Consider the following 17,165-nt stretch of genomic DNA (forward strand, 5'->3'; position numbering starts at 1 on the left):
AATGCTGAAGGCCTGGTGGGAGGCAGTGGAAGTGCAGGTGTGACTGGAGTGGGTCGGGCTGCCACAGAAATGGGGACCTGGACAAAGGGACCCGGCTTTACCCTGAGAGCTTTTGCAGGACTTGAAGTTGGAGAAAAACAACCAGATTTGCAGACTGAAAATGTCCCACAGGAAGAGTGATTAAAGGAGAGGAAGGGAGGAGGGCAGCAGAGAGAGGAAGTGGGAGGGAAGGTCCAGGCAGGAGGTGACGGCTCAGACGGGTGCAGTAGTCTCGGGGCTAAAGGAGACAGACTGACTTGTGGACTTGGGGACTTCTGGGCCTTTAGTACTCAGAGTCTAAGTAGGGGTGATGGGAAGGCCAGCTCTGGATAGGTGGGAGGAAGGGACAGGGTGTCCAGGTGCCTCCCGGGTTCTGCCTTGGTCAGCTGGGTGGGGTGGTGGGCTGGGGACATGCAGGGTGGGACTGTGGGGGATCTCAGCTTCGGTTTAGGACACTCATTTGAATTTGAGCTTCTGGCCCTGCCACTGCCACTGCCCCCCATTAGCACTTTGGGGGACACACATTTGGGTGGGAGGCAGGCCGCAGTTGACAGAACACCCTCCACAACTTACGGGCAATGGAGGAAGACACTGACACAGACTCAGAAGGCCCCAGGAGCTGCCACCCCCGAGGATGCAGGACTCGCTGGTGAACGGATGCTCTCCTGGGCCAGACCATCCTCATGGCTGTGTCACCTGCCCTCCCTGGGCTCTCCTGCCTCTGCCTCCCCCTCCCACAACGTCTCTCCCAGCCCAGCACCCTCCTTGGCCCCTACCTCACTGAGGGTGACTGACTGGCAGGGTCCTCACAGTGGCCTCAGGAAGCATTAGCTGCTTTGAATCCAAAAGTATGTTTCTACCTCAGACCTCGTAATCTTGACTCTGCCATGCACTGGGGGCTGTGCCAGGGATGATCAGGCTCCCGTGAGCCCCCGAGGTGCAGCCTTACCCCAGACCTGCAAATGGGAAGAAGGCTCTGTTCAAGGTATCACTATGCGAAGGGGGAAAAGCTAGATTTGAACCCAGGTCCCTCTGGCTCCACAGCCTCCCATGCTGCATGGGGACCCTGACGTGCCTCCTCCTCCCCGCCTGGGGCTGTGAGCTGGGGAATGGAGGTGAGCCTGGCATGACTGCCCTCTACAACTCACGCCAGCTAAGTCATGTCCTCCCTGGAAAACCTGTATTTTAGAGACACAAACCTTTCCCAGGCCAGTGTGTGGGTGACCTCCTTCAGGTGACAGGTGGGTGAGCGGCAGGCGGGGATACCACAGGAGGCCAGGGGAGAAGACTGAAGTTGCCTCCCTGTTGGCTGCCCTGGAGGCTACATGGGAGTGGGCACCAGCGCAGATGGTGATGGGAGATGTTCATTCCTCTCCTCTCTCATTGGTTCCTTCATGCATTCATTCACCCTCATGAACCTGCTTAGAGTTTAACCTTCTGCCTAGTGATAGGGGGCATAGGTATGTTCCCAAAAGACCTAGCTCTTCAGATGCCTCCTGGTTGGCAGAGGAGCCAGAGCAACGGAGACAGTGTCACCTGATGTGGGTGCTGGGATGGTGGAAGTACAGGGAACTGTGGGAGTAGAGGAGGAGGAAGCCTAACCCAGCCTGCGAAAGCTGAGAAGGCTGCCTGGAAGAGGAGCGGCCAGAGCCAAGTCTTGGAGACACCAGCAGACCTCGTGCGGGAGAAGGGAGGAGGAAGGTTCAGGGGCCTGGGGGCACTGAACCCCACACTGACTAGGGAACTCGGTGACTTCTGGGCCTTCAGGACTCGGAGTCTAAGTAGGAGTGGGGAATTCACAGGGGAAGTCACAGGGGAAAGAGGGTGGCTCATCCTAAGACACCCAGCTGTGGTTCTTAAATGCTGCTCTTGAGTAAGGAGGGATGGTGTCACCCAAAAGTCCCTAAATAACTGCTCCCAAGTTCCTCCACAGAGAGGACTCTGGCCAGGGAAATCCAGAGTGAGTGTTACTCACAGGCTGGGCTGCCCTGGCTTATGGGCTGATTCTCCACAAGGCCAGAAGCTGGACCACTCAAGGTCACAGGCTAGACCACCTCAGACCAGAGACTGGATCATCCAGGGTCAGAGGCAGGACAACCCAAGGTCAGGCTGAGCCCTCCAAGGCAGAGACCAGGCTCTTGAGGTTGACCATAAGAATGGGTGTTTCATGAGGAAGCCCTCATTTAGCCGCAGGGCAGCAGGACCAGACAGTGGCCTCGACAGAAAAGGTCCCGAAAGCCTCCAAGGCCCAAATCCCCAGCGTGAACCGCAGACCCTGGGCCTCGGCACGCACTGGCTCCCAGCCACAGCCCTCATGCAAGTCCACTCCCACCAGCCTGTTGCCTGTGCAGACCTTGGCTGGTACAGCCACCTCCATCACATACCAGGATCCCCATCTGTGTGCACGTGACCCCAATGTGCACCCTCTACACACACACATTACACTCCTCCTCACATGCACAGCCCCCCATCATCTTTGCACAGACCACCCCCTCATGCCCACATGCCCACACACAATGGGGTACCCTTGAGACAGGGGTGCTCATAGGCTGGTGCAGGCTGTGCAAGCAGCTCACTACCAGGGTAGGTCCCCCATGCCTCTCTCGGTAACTGGGAGCTGGGCCAGTGGGCTTTGGCCCCTGCCCTCCCTGGACAGCTCTGAGAAGGCTCTTCCCCCTTCAGAGCCATCGGCCTGGGTGGGAGCTCCCGTTTCTGCAAGTGTGCACAGGATAAACAGTCCCTGTGGTGGGTTGCAGAGGGGAGCCCGCACCCAGTGACTGGGGAGCCCCTATGCCCAGAGACTGGGCTGGTGGCTGGGACCCCTCTAAGTTAATACCCACAAGTCCTAGATCCTCTGCCAGCTTGCTGCTGGCCTCCCACCCTCCTCTGCTCCCCAACATGGGCCTCTGTCCTCCAGGGCTCCCTGCTGAGGCCCACCTCCAGGGCTCTGCCCTTGCTCTGCCCTGCCAGGAAGGCTCTCTTCACCCTCCTGACTCCGCTGCATCCTGCAGATCTCACCCCAGGGACCCAAGGAAGATGGACTGGAGTCCCTCTGGGAGAAACTCTTGCAGAGCCACGTGGTATGGCTCCTTCATAAGACAGAGCCAGCCCCGCTCCGTCCATCCCGAGGGCAGGGCAGGGAGGCACTGGGAAGTCAGAGCCAGGGAAGAGTGGGAGCGGGACCGCCTGTCCCATCAATGACTGGAAGAAAAAGATGTCACTGACTATTTGCCGTGAGTCAGGTGCTGGCCAAATGTCCTACAGGGATTACCTCATTTCACCCCCACAGCCTGCAGAGGCAGTGGCTGTCATACCATTACACAGGTGTGGGAATGGAGGCCTGGAGCGGGAAATGGACTCACCTGTTACACAGGCAGCATGAGGCTGGGATCTGAACCCAGATCCAAGACCACAGGATGACAACTCCATAGCCTTGACTGGGGTCCCACCTGCCCCTCACTGGGCCCCACCCCTGGAGAACCGGGAGCAGCCAGACCTCAGTGAAAATCCCAGCTCCACCTGATTGGCTCAGTGGCCCCAGGCAAGTCACTTCCTCTGGTGCCTCAGTCCCCTCCTCTGTAAGTGGGCCTCACAGTCCCTCCCTTGTGAAGACAACCTTCATGCTGGATTCTCAGTGACGTGCACGCCCATAAGCCTTCCCCGCATGCTCCTCCCGGCCTGGCTGTCCAATCCACCCCTGTGTATTCCCTCGGCTCTCCTGCCATGGGGTGCGGTCAATGCTGTGTCCCTAAGGCAAACAGTAGGTGCTCACTCAGCATCCAGTGGATTCGTCATAGACAGACACTGGTTCAAATCCAGGACAGGGGCCTCATCTCGTGAGCCGCAATTTATGCACCTATCAAATGGGGTCAGCAGCACAGCTGTTTGATGACTTTTGTAAGGACTGCCTGCCTGGAAAACGTTTAGCTCACAGAAGGTGCTCAGCCCGCAGGATGCCCAGTCCTCATCAGCCCTGGGCTTTCCCTGCTCACTGAGGATTCAGTCATGAAGCACCTACTGTCTGCGCAGGGAGTGCCCGCCTCCCAGCCCACTCAGGCAGCTGTCGCCTGGAGATGGCAGCCGGAGAATGTGGGTGGGGGCCCCCGAGGCGGCCCTGCCCCTCTGTGGCTCCTGCTGGACAGAGGCTTCAGTGTGGAGCTGCCCGGGTCCTTTCACAGGCCCAGACCAATGACTGGACGTCTGAGAATGCCGCCCATTATCCAGCTCACAGAGTACAAAGGGACCACGCGGGGGCTCGGCAGGCCAGGCGCCCCCAATAAGCACACGGGGCTCCGGGTCCCCACCCCAGCCCGTGAGTCCCCTGAGCACAGAGGGCAAGGACGTGCCCGGAGTCGGGAGAGGGCGTCATTCACACACAGGAATGAGAACAATTTCCTCCAGACCCACGGGGACATGGAGATGAGGGGAACCATCCTGGGGGCTGGGCTCGCTGGCCAGGGCAGGCCACCACTCCTGGGCCCAGAAACCAGACCCTGAAGGTTGCCTCCTCCTCCAAAAGAGGCAGAGAGGGAGCACTCCAGCGGCCAGGAAGGGCCCCTAGAACTCGAAGGTGGCAAAGCCCTGAGGTTTCCCCCGTGGCGTCCGCAGTGGAGAAGCCACAGCACCGCTGTCTGGAAATGGGCCAGATGGGTGCTGTCTCCTGTCGGGACCGTCACTGGAGGGTCAGCCCGCCCCTCCCAAGCCACACTCGTGCCCCATCCTCACAGCAGCCCACGGGGGCGGGTCATGCTCCCCTTCCAGGTATGGAGACTGAGTCCTAAGGAGCAGTGGGACCACCATGGTCATGCAGGTGGTTAGGGTCAGGCCTCTCAGCTCCAAGCAAGAAGTGCAGGGATGCAGCAGCCGACAACAGGTCCTGGATGCCCAGGAGCTGTGCAGCTGCAGGCCAGCGGCAGCACCACTCTGAACTTCAGTGTTCCCATCTGCAAAAGGGAGCTAAGACCCTCCCTCTCACGGCTGCTCCCACAGGGAAATGAGATGGTTCCAGCTCCAGGGAAGCAGCAGTGACGGCTCCCAACACTACCTAGGCCGGTGGCTGGGGTTGCTGAGCTGTCCTGAAGACTCTGTTTCCAGCACCTTCCTGTGGATGAGGCGGTGTTCTGAAGCCTTAACCTTGCAGGGGCGTTTCCTGCCAGGAAAACGTTCTCAGAGGCCAGGCCCAAGGGACAGGAGGGCAGGAGCCCCCCTTCCTCCCAGCGCAGCCCCGGCCCCACTGTTATTTTTTCCAATTGAAGAAGAAAAACATTTCCTCCGTCTCCTCACAGATCTGCCCCGGGCAGTCAGAGGCGAGAATGCACAGGACAGGGTGGGGAGCCCACCCGGTGGAGGGGAAGGCCCAGGTCGGCCTTCTCCTTGCCAGCCTAGCCGCTGCCCACCGTGCCCCAGGCAAGACTGCCCTGTCCTGGCCACCACGTCCTCGTCCTCAAAGGCACTGGATGCTTCCCAAATTCCAGGCATTTTGGTGGCACCTGGATTATCACCTATTTGTCGCTAAATTAACTCACTTTTAAAGGACTTCAGTAAATGCACTTATCAAGGAAGCTTTACATCATTACTGTACATGGAAAACCAGTAGCACTAGCCAAAACCAGATAGTAATGGCAAATACAAAGAAAACAAAGCGCTATCAGTAAATTCTGGCACGCTGATGTCAACAGCCCTGAGTTTGAGACCTTCTCTCTATTAAAAAGGGACAGTGATAAATGTTACAGTCATTAAAGACACAGCCTCAAACCAAGGCCTTTTCCTTGATGTAATCAGACTCGAACAAAAATGGAACAAGGCCCACGTTGCAGTGTGAACAACCATCCAGGGCTGGTTATTCTGGGTTAGTTCATTCCAAGTGAGTTACTGCTGGATCCCACCTAACCCCCACTCCTGAGTATCCCTCATCTCCCCTTGGTTCCCTCCAAAATCCCCCCGGGAAGGACACCCCATTGCACCTTAGCAAGGCAAGGGAAGGTGTGGTTTGTTCCTTCCTTCATTCAGCCAGTAGTTTTCAGCACCTCCTCTGTCCAGCCAGGGGTATAGGGGCTGCCACCATGAGCCATCCTGGCCTGATGATGCTTCCAGCTAATGGGTAGAGGGGAGAAATCCTACGATGTGGAGGCAGATCTGGGTTTGAAGTTTCCCCATCTGTGAAATGGGTCTGCTGACCCCAGCCTACTCAGCTGGCTGCAAGGATGGTGTAAGATCTGGTAGGGCAGTGCTGGGCACAGGACTCACTCACCCTCTGGTGGCTCCGCTAGCCACACTGGGGCTCAGGACAGGAGGTGGAGCCCTGGTCCTCTGTTGCAATTCCCCCATCCTACTCCGGGCTCTAGCATGGGCTTTAGGGGTCATGGTTCACTGCCACAAGGCAAGGAGAAACTGGCGTTTGCCAAGAGCCTGTGTTGTGCTTGGCACCTGTTATATTCTCCAAGTCTCACGCTGTCCCAGGGGCAGGTGTCCTGCTACAATTGTCCTCATTTTATAGTTGAGGAAACTGAGGCTAAGAGAGGGCAAGTGCCTCACACAAGACCACACAGCACTTCTCACCTCCAGCTGATGCAAGGATACTCAGACCTGAATATCCCTCACCTAGGCAGCTCCTAAACCCCACTGTTCAGCTTGGTGGGGAGCTTGTGGCCCAAGTGCCCAGGATCATCACTACAGGCGGGTCTAAGACGACACGGAGTATTATCCTCAAGGCTCAGTTGGGGGAGCTGCAGGATGCAGCGTGAGGAACCAGATGAGCCGGAGACAGGAAGAGAGGAGGGGCTGGAGAGGGAGCCGGGGGTGGTGAGGGGTAGGGGGGGAGACAGAGAGAGACAGAGACAGAGACACACAAAGAGACAGATGGAGAGTGGAAAAGGGAGGAGGCAAGAGACAGAGAGAAGGAGAGACAAAGAGAGTGAGCGGGAGGAGCAAGACAGACAGGAACAGACAAGGGTGGGGGCAGGAGAGAGAGAGATAAGGCAGAGAGACCGGCGATGGACAGGGGCGGGGCACTGAGGCTGTGAGCCGGGAGGAGGGGTGTGGAGGCGGGGCATGCAGGCAGGCCCCATGCACCCCTGCTAGGCTCTGCAGTTGGCTCCCAGGATGGCACGATGTGTGCCCTCTTCACCCAGAGAGGGAGGCAGGGTCACCGTCCCATGGGCAGTCCCACGAGTGGCTCTTGGAGGGTGGATGGGCCTGGGAGGGGGCTCCAATTTCCTGCAGCTCAACACTCCCGGCCATCAAAGCAGTGGCCAGACTCGGGGTGAGGGGTCTGGAACAAGGAGGGCAGGATGGCAGGAAGGCGAGGGTGTCGAGGGAAGTGGGGGGCGGCTGCAGGCCCAGCCTTTCCTGCCTGCCCCATGGCGCGCAGACACCCCTGGCCTTCCTTCCTGGTTGGATGGGAAAGAGGAAAGTGGGGCCCGCAGGGCGCCCTGAGTGTGGCAGCTGCGGTCTGATGGGAGGCCCCGTTCCGAGAGGTTGGAGCCGACGGGCTTTTGCGTTCACACTCCGCTCCTCACGAGCTGTGCGCCAGTCCCTTCCCTCAGCCTTGGTTTCCATGTCTGGAAGACGGGTTACCCATAGCGCCAACCTCAGGGGGATCTGTGAGAAAAAAAGAGCCCATACATGGCAAGTCCTTGGCACAGTGTCTGGCCCTGGCTGCCCTGTGAGCACTCCCGTGAGGCAACCGCGGCGCACGGTCCTCACAGGGCTGTGACCTTGGAGCCATGGCTGCCTGCCCCTGACGCCAGTGCCCACCTGCTGCTTCTGCGGTCAGGAACCCTGCCCAGGGCCGGCTGTGTGGGGCCTGGGAGGATGTTGGGGAAAGTGCCTGGTAGGGGTGCCAGGGGTGGGGGCGCAGCAGCCCACCACACTGGGGTGCAGCTGAGTCTCCACAGGAGGCAACTGCGGGCTCCGCGACCAAGGCCTTGCTCTGGCTGGCGGCCGCGGGGCACTCGCCGGAACTATTTCCTCTCTCCATGTTTTCCTCATTTATATGTCTGACCCCCGAGCACTGGTCCCTCTGGCTTTGCCACCTTGTATGTCCCTTTTAGGGGGATGGGTTCTGGGGGCCCCGACTGGCTGGCCCTGGGGGTGCAAAGGCCGGGACAGTGCCTGAGAAAGGGGTGGAAGGAGGCTGACTGTGGAGGGGAGCTCAGGGGTAGGGAAGGCCGAGGGAGAAGGGATGGGGCGCTCAGAGGGACAGGGAGAGGGACGGAGGGACCGAGGGGGAGGCCGAAGGAGCCGCGGAGAGAGGGAGCGAGCGTCAGGGACGGAAAAACGGAGCAGGAGAGAGGAGACGGGAGAGGGCCGGGGGCGGGGCTGCCAGGGACCGGAGAGCGAAGCGGAGTCGGAGGGAGGAGAAGCAGAGGCAAAACCGGGAGCAGCGCCGCACGCGCGGAGTTCGGGGTGGGGGCTGAGACAGAGAGACGCAGAGACCGAGAGAACAGAGAGCGAGAGAGACGGGGTGGGAGAGGCGGCGGAAAAGAGAAAACGAGCGCGAGCGAGGCAGGCCAAGTGGCCAGGTGGGAGGAAAGAGCGAGGAGAGCGAGCGGCGGCGGCGGCGGCGGCGGCTGCTGTGGGGAGGGACCCCGGGTCCGCGGGCAAGTCCCGGAGGGCGAGGGCAGCAGGACCCGCGGACGGCGGGGCGGGGCCCGGGGCGGGCGGAGCCGGGGAGGGGAGTGAGGGCGTGTCCGCAGCGGAGCCGCCCCCGCCCCGCCCCCGGGCTGCGCTTCGAGGCTGAGCCGGGCCCGGGCGCCGGGGCCGGGGGCGGCTGGCGCCGGCAGGAAGCGCCTCGCGGCCGGGGCCCGCCCCCCGCCTCCCTTCGCCTCCGGGCTCCCGGTTCCCGGCCGCGCCGCGCCCCATGCACTCGCCGCGCCGCGCAGCCCGCGCACGCCCGGATGGCTCCTCGCGCCGCGGGCGGCGCACCCCTTAGCGCCCGGGTTGCCGCCGCCAGCCCCCAGCCGTTCCCGACGCCGCCGCGGTGCTCCGTGCCGCTGCTGCTGCTGCTCCTGGGGGCGGCGCGGGCCGGCGCCCTGGAGATCCAGCGCCGGTTCCCCTCGCCCACGCCCACCAACAACTTCGCCCTGGACGGCGCGGCGGGGACGGTGTACCTGGCGGCGGTCAATCGCCTCTATCAGCTGTCGGGCGCCAACCTGAGCCTGGAGGCCGAGGCGGCCTTGGGCCCGGTGTCCGACAGCCCGCTGTGTTACGCCCCGCAGCTGCCGCACGCCTCGTGCCCTCACCCGCGGCGCCTCACAGACAACTACAACAAGATCCTGCAGCTGGACCCCGGCCAGGACCTGGTGATCGTGTGCGGGTCCATCTACCAGGGCTTCTGCCAGCTGCGGCGCCGGGGCAACATCTCGGCCGTGGCCGTGCGCTTCCCGCCCGCCCCGCCGTCGGCCGAGCCCATCACGGTGTTCCCCAGCATGCTGAACGTGGCGGCCAACCACCCGAACGCGTCCACCGTGGGGCTGGTGCTGCCGCCCGCCGTGGGCGCGGGGACCAGTCGCCTGCTCGTGGGCGCCACGTACACCGGCTACGGCAGCGCCTTCTTCCCGCACAACGGCAGCCTGGAGGACCACCGCTTTGAGAACACGCCCGAGATTGCCATCCGCTCCTTGGACGTGGGCGGCGACCTGGCCAAGCTCTTCTCCTTCAACCTCAACCCCTCCGACGACAACATCCTCAAGATCAAGCAGGGTGCCAAGGAACAGCACAAGCTGGGCTTCGTGAGCGCCTTCGTGCACCCGCCCGACCCACCGCCGGGTGTCCAGTCCTACGCGTACCTGGCGCTCAACAGCGAGGCGCGCTCTGGCATCAAGGAGACCCAGGCGCGGAGCCTGCTGGCGCGCATCTGCCTGCCCGGCGGCACTAGCGGTGACTTCAAGAAGCTCACTGAGTCCTACGTCCAGGTGGGCTTGCAGTGCGCGGGCGGCGCGGGCCGCGGTGACCTCTACAGCCGCTTGGTGTCGGTCTTCCCCTCCGGGGAGCGGCTCTTTGCTGTCTTCGAGCGGCCCCAGGGGTCCTCCGCGGTCCGCGCGGCTCCGGCCGCACTCTGCGCTTTCCGCTTCGAGGACGTGCGAGCCGCCGTCCGCGACGCGCGCAACGCCTGCTTCGTGGAGCCGAAGCCCGATGTGGTGGAGGTGCTCAACAACGTGGTGCAGGGCAGTGGGCCGGACTGCGAGCGCAAGCTCAACATCCAGGTACACCAGGGCGGTGGCGGCGGTGGGGACTCGGGTGGAACCGGGCGGGAACCAGGCGGGTCGTGCCCTGAGCCGATCACAGATGGAAGCGCGCAGAGATCCAGATGTAAGTGGAACCCAGGTGTGCACGCAAGAATACAGGTGTCCCCCGAGGGGTACTGCTGGCGCCTGTGTGGCCCAGGTGGGCACGTGCAGGGGACCTAAGTGACTGCCAGCTTATGGGCGCGAATACCTAGGCGTAATGGGAGGGGTCCAAGTTGCCAAAGGTACCCTGGTGCGAATAAAGCCCAGGTGTGCACGTGGGGGTCACAGGTGCATGCTGAGGACACAGTAAGTGACTGCATGCCGGACCAAAGGTGTGCCCCGCGGCCACTGCGTGAGTCTGTCAAAGCTACCATTGTACGTTGGCGATATGTGCATGGGTGTGGCAAGTGTGCAAGGAGGCACACAGGTGTACGCTAGGGCCCTGCAGATGTGGGGGGCGGGCAACAGAGGCATATGCATGGACTTGTGTGCCAGCAAGCTGGGGCCTGAAGACGCATAGGGCAGACAGATGTACTGCAGGGACACTGGTACAACAGGGCAGGGCTAGGTGTGTGGGGGGGTGTCTGTGTGGCAGGGGACGCAGGTATTTGGTAATGACTCCGAGGCCGCATGGTTGGCAAACAGGTGTGTGCCTGAGGCGAACTTTTATTTACCTATGGTGCAGATATTTCCTGAGCACCTAGTATGTGCCAGGGGGTCTGGGGTAAACAATAGCACTTGTGGAGTGTCGCTAGGCGCATCACATGTCACAATGCTCAGTTCTCAGAACAACCCTCTCAGGTAGGCTCGATTCTCATCCCATTTTACAAATGAAGAAACAGGAGCAGAGAGGTCAAGTAACTTGCTAAGGATCACACAGTTGGGCACTAGCAGAAGTGGATTTGAATCCAGCCTCTCTGGCCTCAGCATCTGTTTTTCACGCCCAGCCTTTGCTGCCTTCTGGACTTGGATCTCAGAGTGTGTGTGTTGGGGGAGCCCCAGGCAGCTGGGGTGGGCAGATGCTGGGGCCAGGAGAATAGAGGGATGTGAACCGGTGTTTTGGGGGTAGGAGAAGGCCGTGGGCCTCAGGGAGAATGAGGAGGGGCCCAGATGGGTATGGGGCCCAGGTGTCTGAGGCTGGGTTGGGCAGTAGCAAGGGGGACCATGTTGGGGGGATCAGCGTCAGTGTTGACATGACAAGGGTGTAGGAAGGGACTTGGTGTGATTCCCCTAAAGGAAGTTCATGGCAAGGGGTTGCTCCTAATAGCTTTGGGATCTGGGTCAGTTGATCCCCATGATTCACCTTGAGGAATGAGGCTCCACAGTGACACTGGGGCCTTTCCTACACCCTCCACCCATCGAGTCTGGGAGCCCACTTCAGCCCCACAGCCTGCCCTTCCCTTAGGAAGCTGCTTCTCCATCAGCAAAATGCAGAACCTGAGCCTTCAGTGGCCCCGCCCTGTCCCTTCCCCGTGGCAGTGATAAGAATGTCATGAGTTTAACCATTCCCCTGTGGGTGGGCCCAACACTGGGGCTTTGAGAAAATGCAGATTCCTTCTCTCAAGGTCGAGGTCGGGCTCCCACGGCTGCCCACCACCTGGCTGGCCACCCTGAAAGTAAAGGTCATGGTGGGTGAGCAGGGCAGACAGTCCAAGGGGGTGTCAGGGCTACTTGCCCAGTGTCGTAGTTGGTTCAACCACCATCCCCACCCAGAGCTTCATCTCCCAGGCAGCTGTGTTTGCCGCTGGCGGTCTCAGTGGGAAGTCTAAAGCCAAATGGGGAGAGTGTCATGTGTGCTGAGGGCCTTCCTCTGGTGGTTCCAGGCCCTGTGTCAGGCCTCTTGGTGTGAGCTGATCTGTGCAATTCCTCGGGCCAGTCCAGGGTTCCCTCCCCATCTGGCAAGAACCGTTCTGGTTCCCACGGTCCCTCAGTGCAGTGACTCACCCAGCTGAGTGGGGATGGGACTTCTCTTCTCAAGGGAACAGGGCCTCTCCAGGGACATAGCCCCAGGACAGAGTGGCCAAGGGCCTCCTCCCCACCCCAAGGCCACAGATTCCAGCTTGAGCCTTCCTTGGTCACCCTCCCTGTGTTCTTCATACCCTGCTCCTCTTCCCCATGCCCACTGTGGGCACAGGCCAGTCCACATGTCACTATCTCCCATAGGTGCTCAAAGTCCCAGGTCTGGGCCTCTAGCACGGGCAGGGTCAAGGGAGGGATCATTATTCTTGCTCCAGGCTGTTACCAGCTACACAGTGACGGATTCAGAAACTAGACTTCACATCAGGCTGCTTGGGTTCAAGTTCCACTTTGTCACTTCCCAGCTATGTGACCTTGGACAAGTAACTTAACCTCTCTGGACCTCAGTTTCTTCATCTATGAAGTGGGAATGGTAAAAGCAATCCTTATTGCAAAGCATTGTTTTAAGGACTAAATGAACTGATTAGCGCAGCTGAGAGTACCCGGTGTACAGTAAGCACCAGGCAGATGGCAGCTCTTCTTGTTATCACTCTAGTGGCCGTGATTAACACAGGTCTCTGCTTGGTCCTGGAGAGCAGTCACCTAATCTGGCTTGTTCTGCAGTCGTAAAGACCCTACCCTCTCCTACTTCTAGCCCCGGATGACACCTCCATAGACATTTACTAAGTCCCTATTGCGAGCCCAGCCCCATGCTGTGCCCTGGCGAACCAATGGCGACTCACTTTGTTTCTAGTCTTGTGGGCTGGGCAGGCAGCCTAGTCGGGGGAGGGCAGATGTGTGGCCAAGCACTGATAACAAGGCCATGTGTGCTGCAGGGGAGACTGAGGGCGGAGGGAGCCCAGCAGAGCAGGTGGAGGAGCAGGAGGCAGCCAGGTGAGGCTGGAGAAGAGGAAGAGGGTGGGGCAGAGGAAGTCGCCTGTGCGAAGGCCTGGAGGTAGGATGAGTGAGTGGGCGAGAGGGGGTCTTCATGGTCAGGCGAGTAAAGCGGGAAGCACATGACAGGAGGGCCAGGGTGGTGCCGGGAGACCTTCCTGGGGAGTCTGGACTTTGTCCTGGGGCCCTGGGAGCCGCGAAGGGTTTTAGCAGGAGGAGTGGAGTGGTCTCAGTGGGTACCTGAGTCTCCCGCCGCAGGCGTTGTTCTCTGGAGACATGGCTGGCCTGGTCTACAGCAGTGCTGAGGGCTCAGAGGGTGGCAGGTGGGCTCTGGACAGATTTGGGGGCTGGGACGCAGCTCCAGTGGTGGGGAGTGACGGGATGGAGGAGCAGAAGGCTGCCCGGAGTCAGAATCAGCAACAGGATCGATGCTGGTGCCCACGGGGTAGGGCCTGTGACGGGGCACCTCTGAGGAAGAGGATGAGTTTGGTCTGGGGAGCACCAGGGGCCTAGAATCCTTTTCCTCCTGGTCTCATCTGGCGGGATTTCTCTGGCACTGGCACTGGGTGGCTGGGTGGGGCTGCACGTGGGGCAGGACCCCGGAGCCGAATGACCTGCAAGGCCTTCGGAAACCCAGCCTCTCACTCCTGCTGGAGGGTCTCATGAAGAGCCCTGGGCCCCGACGGGAATCTCTTGAGCCTCCCACAACTTCAGAGCCTGGGTCAGGATGGCCTCTGACATTCCGGGTTCCCAGCTGGCAGGACTTGCCCTGTGCCCTCTGCCTTCTTCCTGAGAACCCAGAGGGAGAAGCTGCTGAGGTGTGAGGCCGGAGGCGGAGAACCTCAGTCCCTGCAGCCCTCAGAAGCCCCAAGTTTGTTCCTGATTGTTTTCAAGGTATTTGGGACAGTTGAGATATTTTGAGAGAGAAACTGAGTGAAGAAATTGCCTCCATTGCCTGTAGCTTGGATCCCTTTCCTCAAATCACAGCCTGTTTGGAGTGCAAGCCAGTCGGGAAGTTGTTGAGTGCCACTGATGGGGGAAACTGAGGCACAGCGTCACCCAACAAGGTGGGGCAGGCTGAATCTACCTTCCTTCCCCAAACCTTCCTCCTCAACCTATGAATGGCTATAATATTTATATTTTTAAAACAAAAGGAATACCGACAGGCAAATGTCAATGCAGCATTTTCAAGGTGTCTTTTTATAGTAAAGGTGGAAAAAAACCCTCAGGCATTTTTAAACTGGCATGCGGTGGGTGGGTGCACGTCGTCAAGAAGGCATTTTTTTTGCACCAATTTAGGGGCTGAGATGCCAGGTGGGGGCGGAGGGAGAGAGAGCTTCCAAGATGGGCTTTACATTTGGGTTTGGGCTGGGGGCTGGGAGTGAGTGCCCGGTGACCAAGGGTGCAAGTGGACACTTGGCAGGATTTAGGAGGGGGTTCCACTGACAGGACCCTGTGGCCTGGAGAGACAGGTAGAGCTTGGTTGGACCAGGAGACATCCCTCCTAGCCCTGAGAATGTCTCGATCCCCAGGTACATGGGCCTACAGCTGAATTCTGCTCTCTTGCCTATAAGCTGTGTGACCCAGGGCTGGTCATTTGCCCTCTCTGGTCCTCATTCTTTCTGTTTGTAAAACAGGGCTCATGCCTCCCTCCAAGGATGTGAGTAGATTAAAATCTCAGGGGTGTCTCTCTCAGCTTACTCTGGCTTAGTAGGCTGCCTGTAATAAAAAATAAATATGTAAAATAAAACCTCAAATGCAGTGCCCAGGAAATGGCAGGTACAGGTATTAGTATCAAGAAGGAGAAAAGACACTGGAAAAAATTGGCCTCAGTAGACAGGGGTGCTCAGAGGAGGGAGGGTTAGGGCCTTGGAAGAGATGAGATCAAATTGGGCCTGAAGGCAGGCAGGGGTGGGTGAGACCCAGGGCACAGCGGGGGTGTGTCAAATGCCGTCCCAGCCCCAGCACAGGGGCTGAGATGGAGAGAATGGGCTCTAGTGCCCGGGCTGAGGAGTCCAGGGCAGCGCTGTGTGGAGGGCAAGAGCCCTGTGGGCTCCCTGGAGCGGATAAAAACCATCCCCGAGCTCATGCTCTGAAGGCCTTTTGCAAGAACCTACATGATTGACCTCACGGCTCCTCCTCCCCTGGTCAGGCAGACAGTGTGTCATCATCATCCCCAGCTTACAGAGGGGGAAACAGAGGCCCAGAGAAGGGAAGTGACTTGCCCTGGCTCGTGCAGCTGGGGAGTAGTGGTCTGGATCTGCAGACAGACGGAGGAGTCCGTGTCCAGGTGGCTGGTGAGCTGTGAACTCTGTGGTGGGGAGTTCTATAGTTCCCTCTCTGGCTGGGCCACAGAGACTCGGGCAGGGCCCATTGTGACAGCAGTGACTCAGGCTGGCTGGGGAATTTACAGAGGCTGGAGGGGGGTGGGGGCTGACCCAGCCTCCTGAGGAAATCAGGGGAGGCAGGGAAGCATCAGTTGCATTTGTCTGAAAATGAGATCATCAGCCTTTGGAAGGAGTGAGCCCCTGGCCCTTTGGGTGTGCAAATGAGAGAGGTGGGTTCCATGGTCAGTGAGTGACAGTCCAGCCAGGAGGGTAAGTGGAGGATCTGTCACCTCCCGGGTGGGGACGTGCCCACAGTGAGGCCTCTGAAGCCAGGCAGGCATACAGCGCTAGGTGAGTGCGGGATCCTGGGGCCAACTTCCCAGGTTCAAATCTTGCCTCGCCCCTTCCTAGCTATGGAAAGCCCTATCCCTTTTCGGAGCCTCCATTTCCCCATCTATAAAGTGGTCTCACCGCAGGGAAGACCAGGGTGGCCTGGTGGCATTCAGCAAGGGCACTATGCATCGACCCCTGCAAAAATGCCCTCTGCAAAGTCCACTTTACCCACCCGTGACTGATGGTCTCTGTGGAGACCAAGGAAGCCAGCTGGGTTCCATGTCCTGGTTGCTGCTATGAACAAAGACACATGGCATGTACTGGGATGACAGGAGCGGGAGGGCAGGACCCCCAGGAGAGAGTGGTCCCTTCCCCTTCCTGGGCCTCCATTCTCAGAGTTGGGCCATGGAGTGGCGAGGAAGCCTTCCCCTGGCACCAGGACTGCTGGTCATGTCATAATTACTGTCACTGTTGCTTTCTCTGTGTTGGCCCTTTGCAGAGCACTTTATGTATCTTTTAGTTCCCCCCAGAAGCTGAATGAAATGAGTGTTATCCCCAGTCTGTGGAAGGAGAACAGAGTCCCAGAAGGGTTAAGCGACTTGCCTGAGGTCACATCGTGGTGTGTGACCCTGGTGCTCCAGGTGGAGCAGACTTCTGGCTGCAGCGCCTGTGATCCCTCATTCCTCTAAAAACTTTGAAGGAGTGTGAGCCAGAGGGTGTGGGAAGGGGTGAATGGGCCCATTTTAAAGGTGAGGAAACTGAGACCCAGGGAACTTCTGCCCCCGCCGGGGCCCCTGTGGGAAGCAGTGAGGGCCTTTCAGGGTGGCCTGCAGAGCTGCCCAGCCCCAGTGCCCAGCATGGTCCTGGGCTGGGGTTGGGATGACCCCCCCACCCCCCAACCCCGGTGTGGACTCCTGCTGCCAGGCCTGCCGCTGTCTCCACCCTCACACACCAGAGGCCAGCACCTCCTCAGTAACATTGCATGCCCTCCAGGCTCTGGGTACGGGGGCTCTCTGGAGTGTGTGAGTATGGGAGGAGGCTCAGCTTATTACAGGACAGCCCCCAAATGGGACAAATTGGACCCTCTCCAGAAGCCCCCAGAATGTCGAGGGAGGAGGTCATGATAGCAGACAGGGACCGCACGCTGACCAGCACATCAGAGGAGTGCGGGAGGGCTTCCCAGAGGAGGGGAGGTTAGAGCAGCACTTGACAGATGGGACTGGGGAAGGCATTCCAGGCAGAAACACGGCAGGGCAAAGGCTCGGAGATATTGGAATGAGGCTTGGGTAGCAGGCCAGGGGAAGCTGAGAGTGTGCCGGGGCTTGCCTGCAGGCTAAGGACTTGGATGCTGTCCTGCGGGCTGTGGGGAGCCAGCAGGGCTTTGGGG

The 17,165-nt window shown here is 59.8% G+C and overlaps 1 protein-coding gene across 1 annotated transcript in view; it reads left to right on the forward strand.

The window, feature by feature from the left end:
- The first annotated feature begins 8,773 nt into the window (after positions 1–8,773).
- Positions 8,774–17,165, forward strand: part of PLXND1 (plexin D1) — a 51,764-nt gene continuing 43,372 nt past the window's right edge. Inside the window, exon 1 of the mRNA XM_010336915.3 lies at positions 8,774–10,244. Coding sequence (XP_010335217.2) covers positions 8,937–10,244 — 1,308 coding nt within the window. The 5' untranslated portion in view covers positions 8,774–8,936. The remainder of the gene's footprint in view (positions 10,245–17,165) is intronic.

This window comes from Saimiri boliviensis, chromosome 8, assembly GCF_048565385.1.
Source record: "Saimiri boliviensis isolate mSaiBol1 chromosome 8, mSaiBol1.pri, whole genome shotgun sequence".
Lineage (NCBI taxonomy): Eukaryota > Metazoa > Chordata > Mammalia > Primates > Cebidae > Saimiri > Saimiri boliviensis.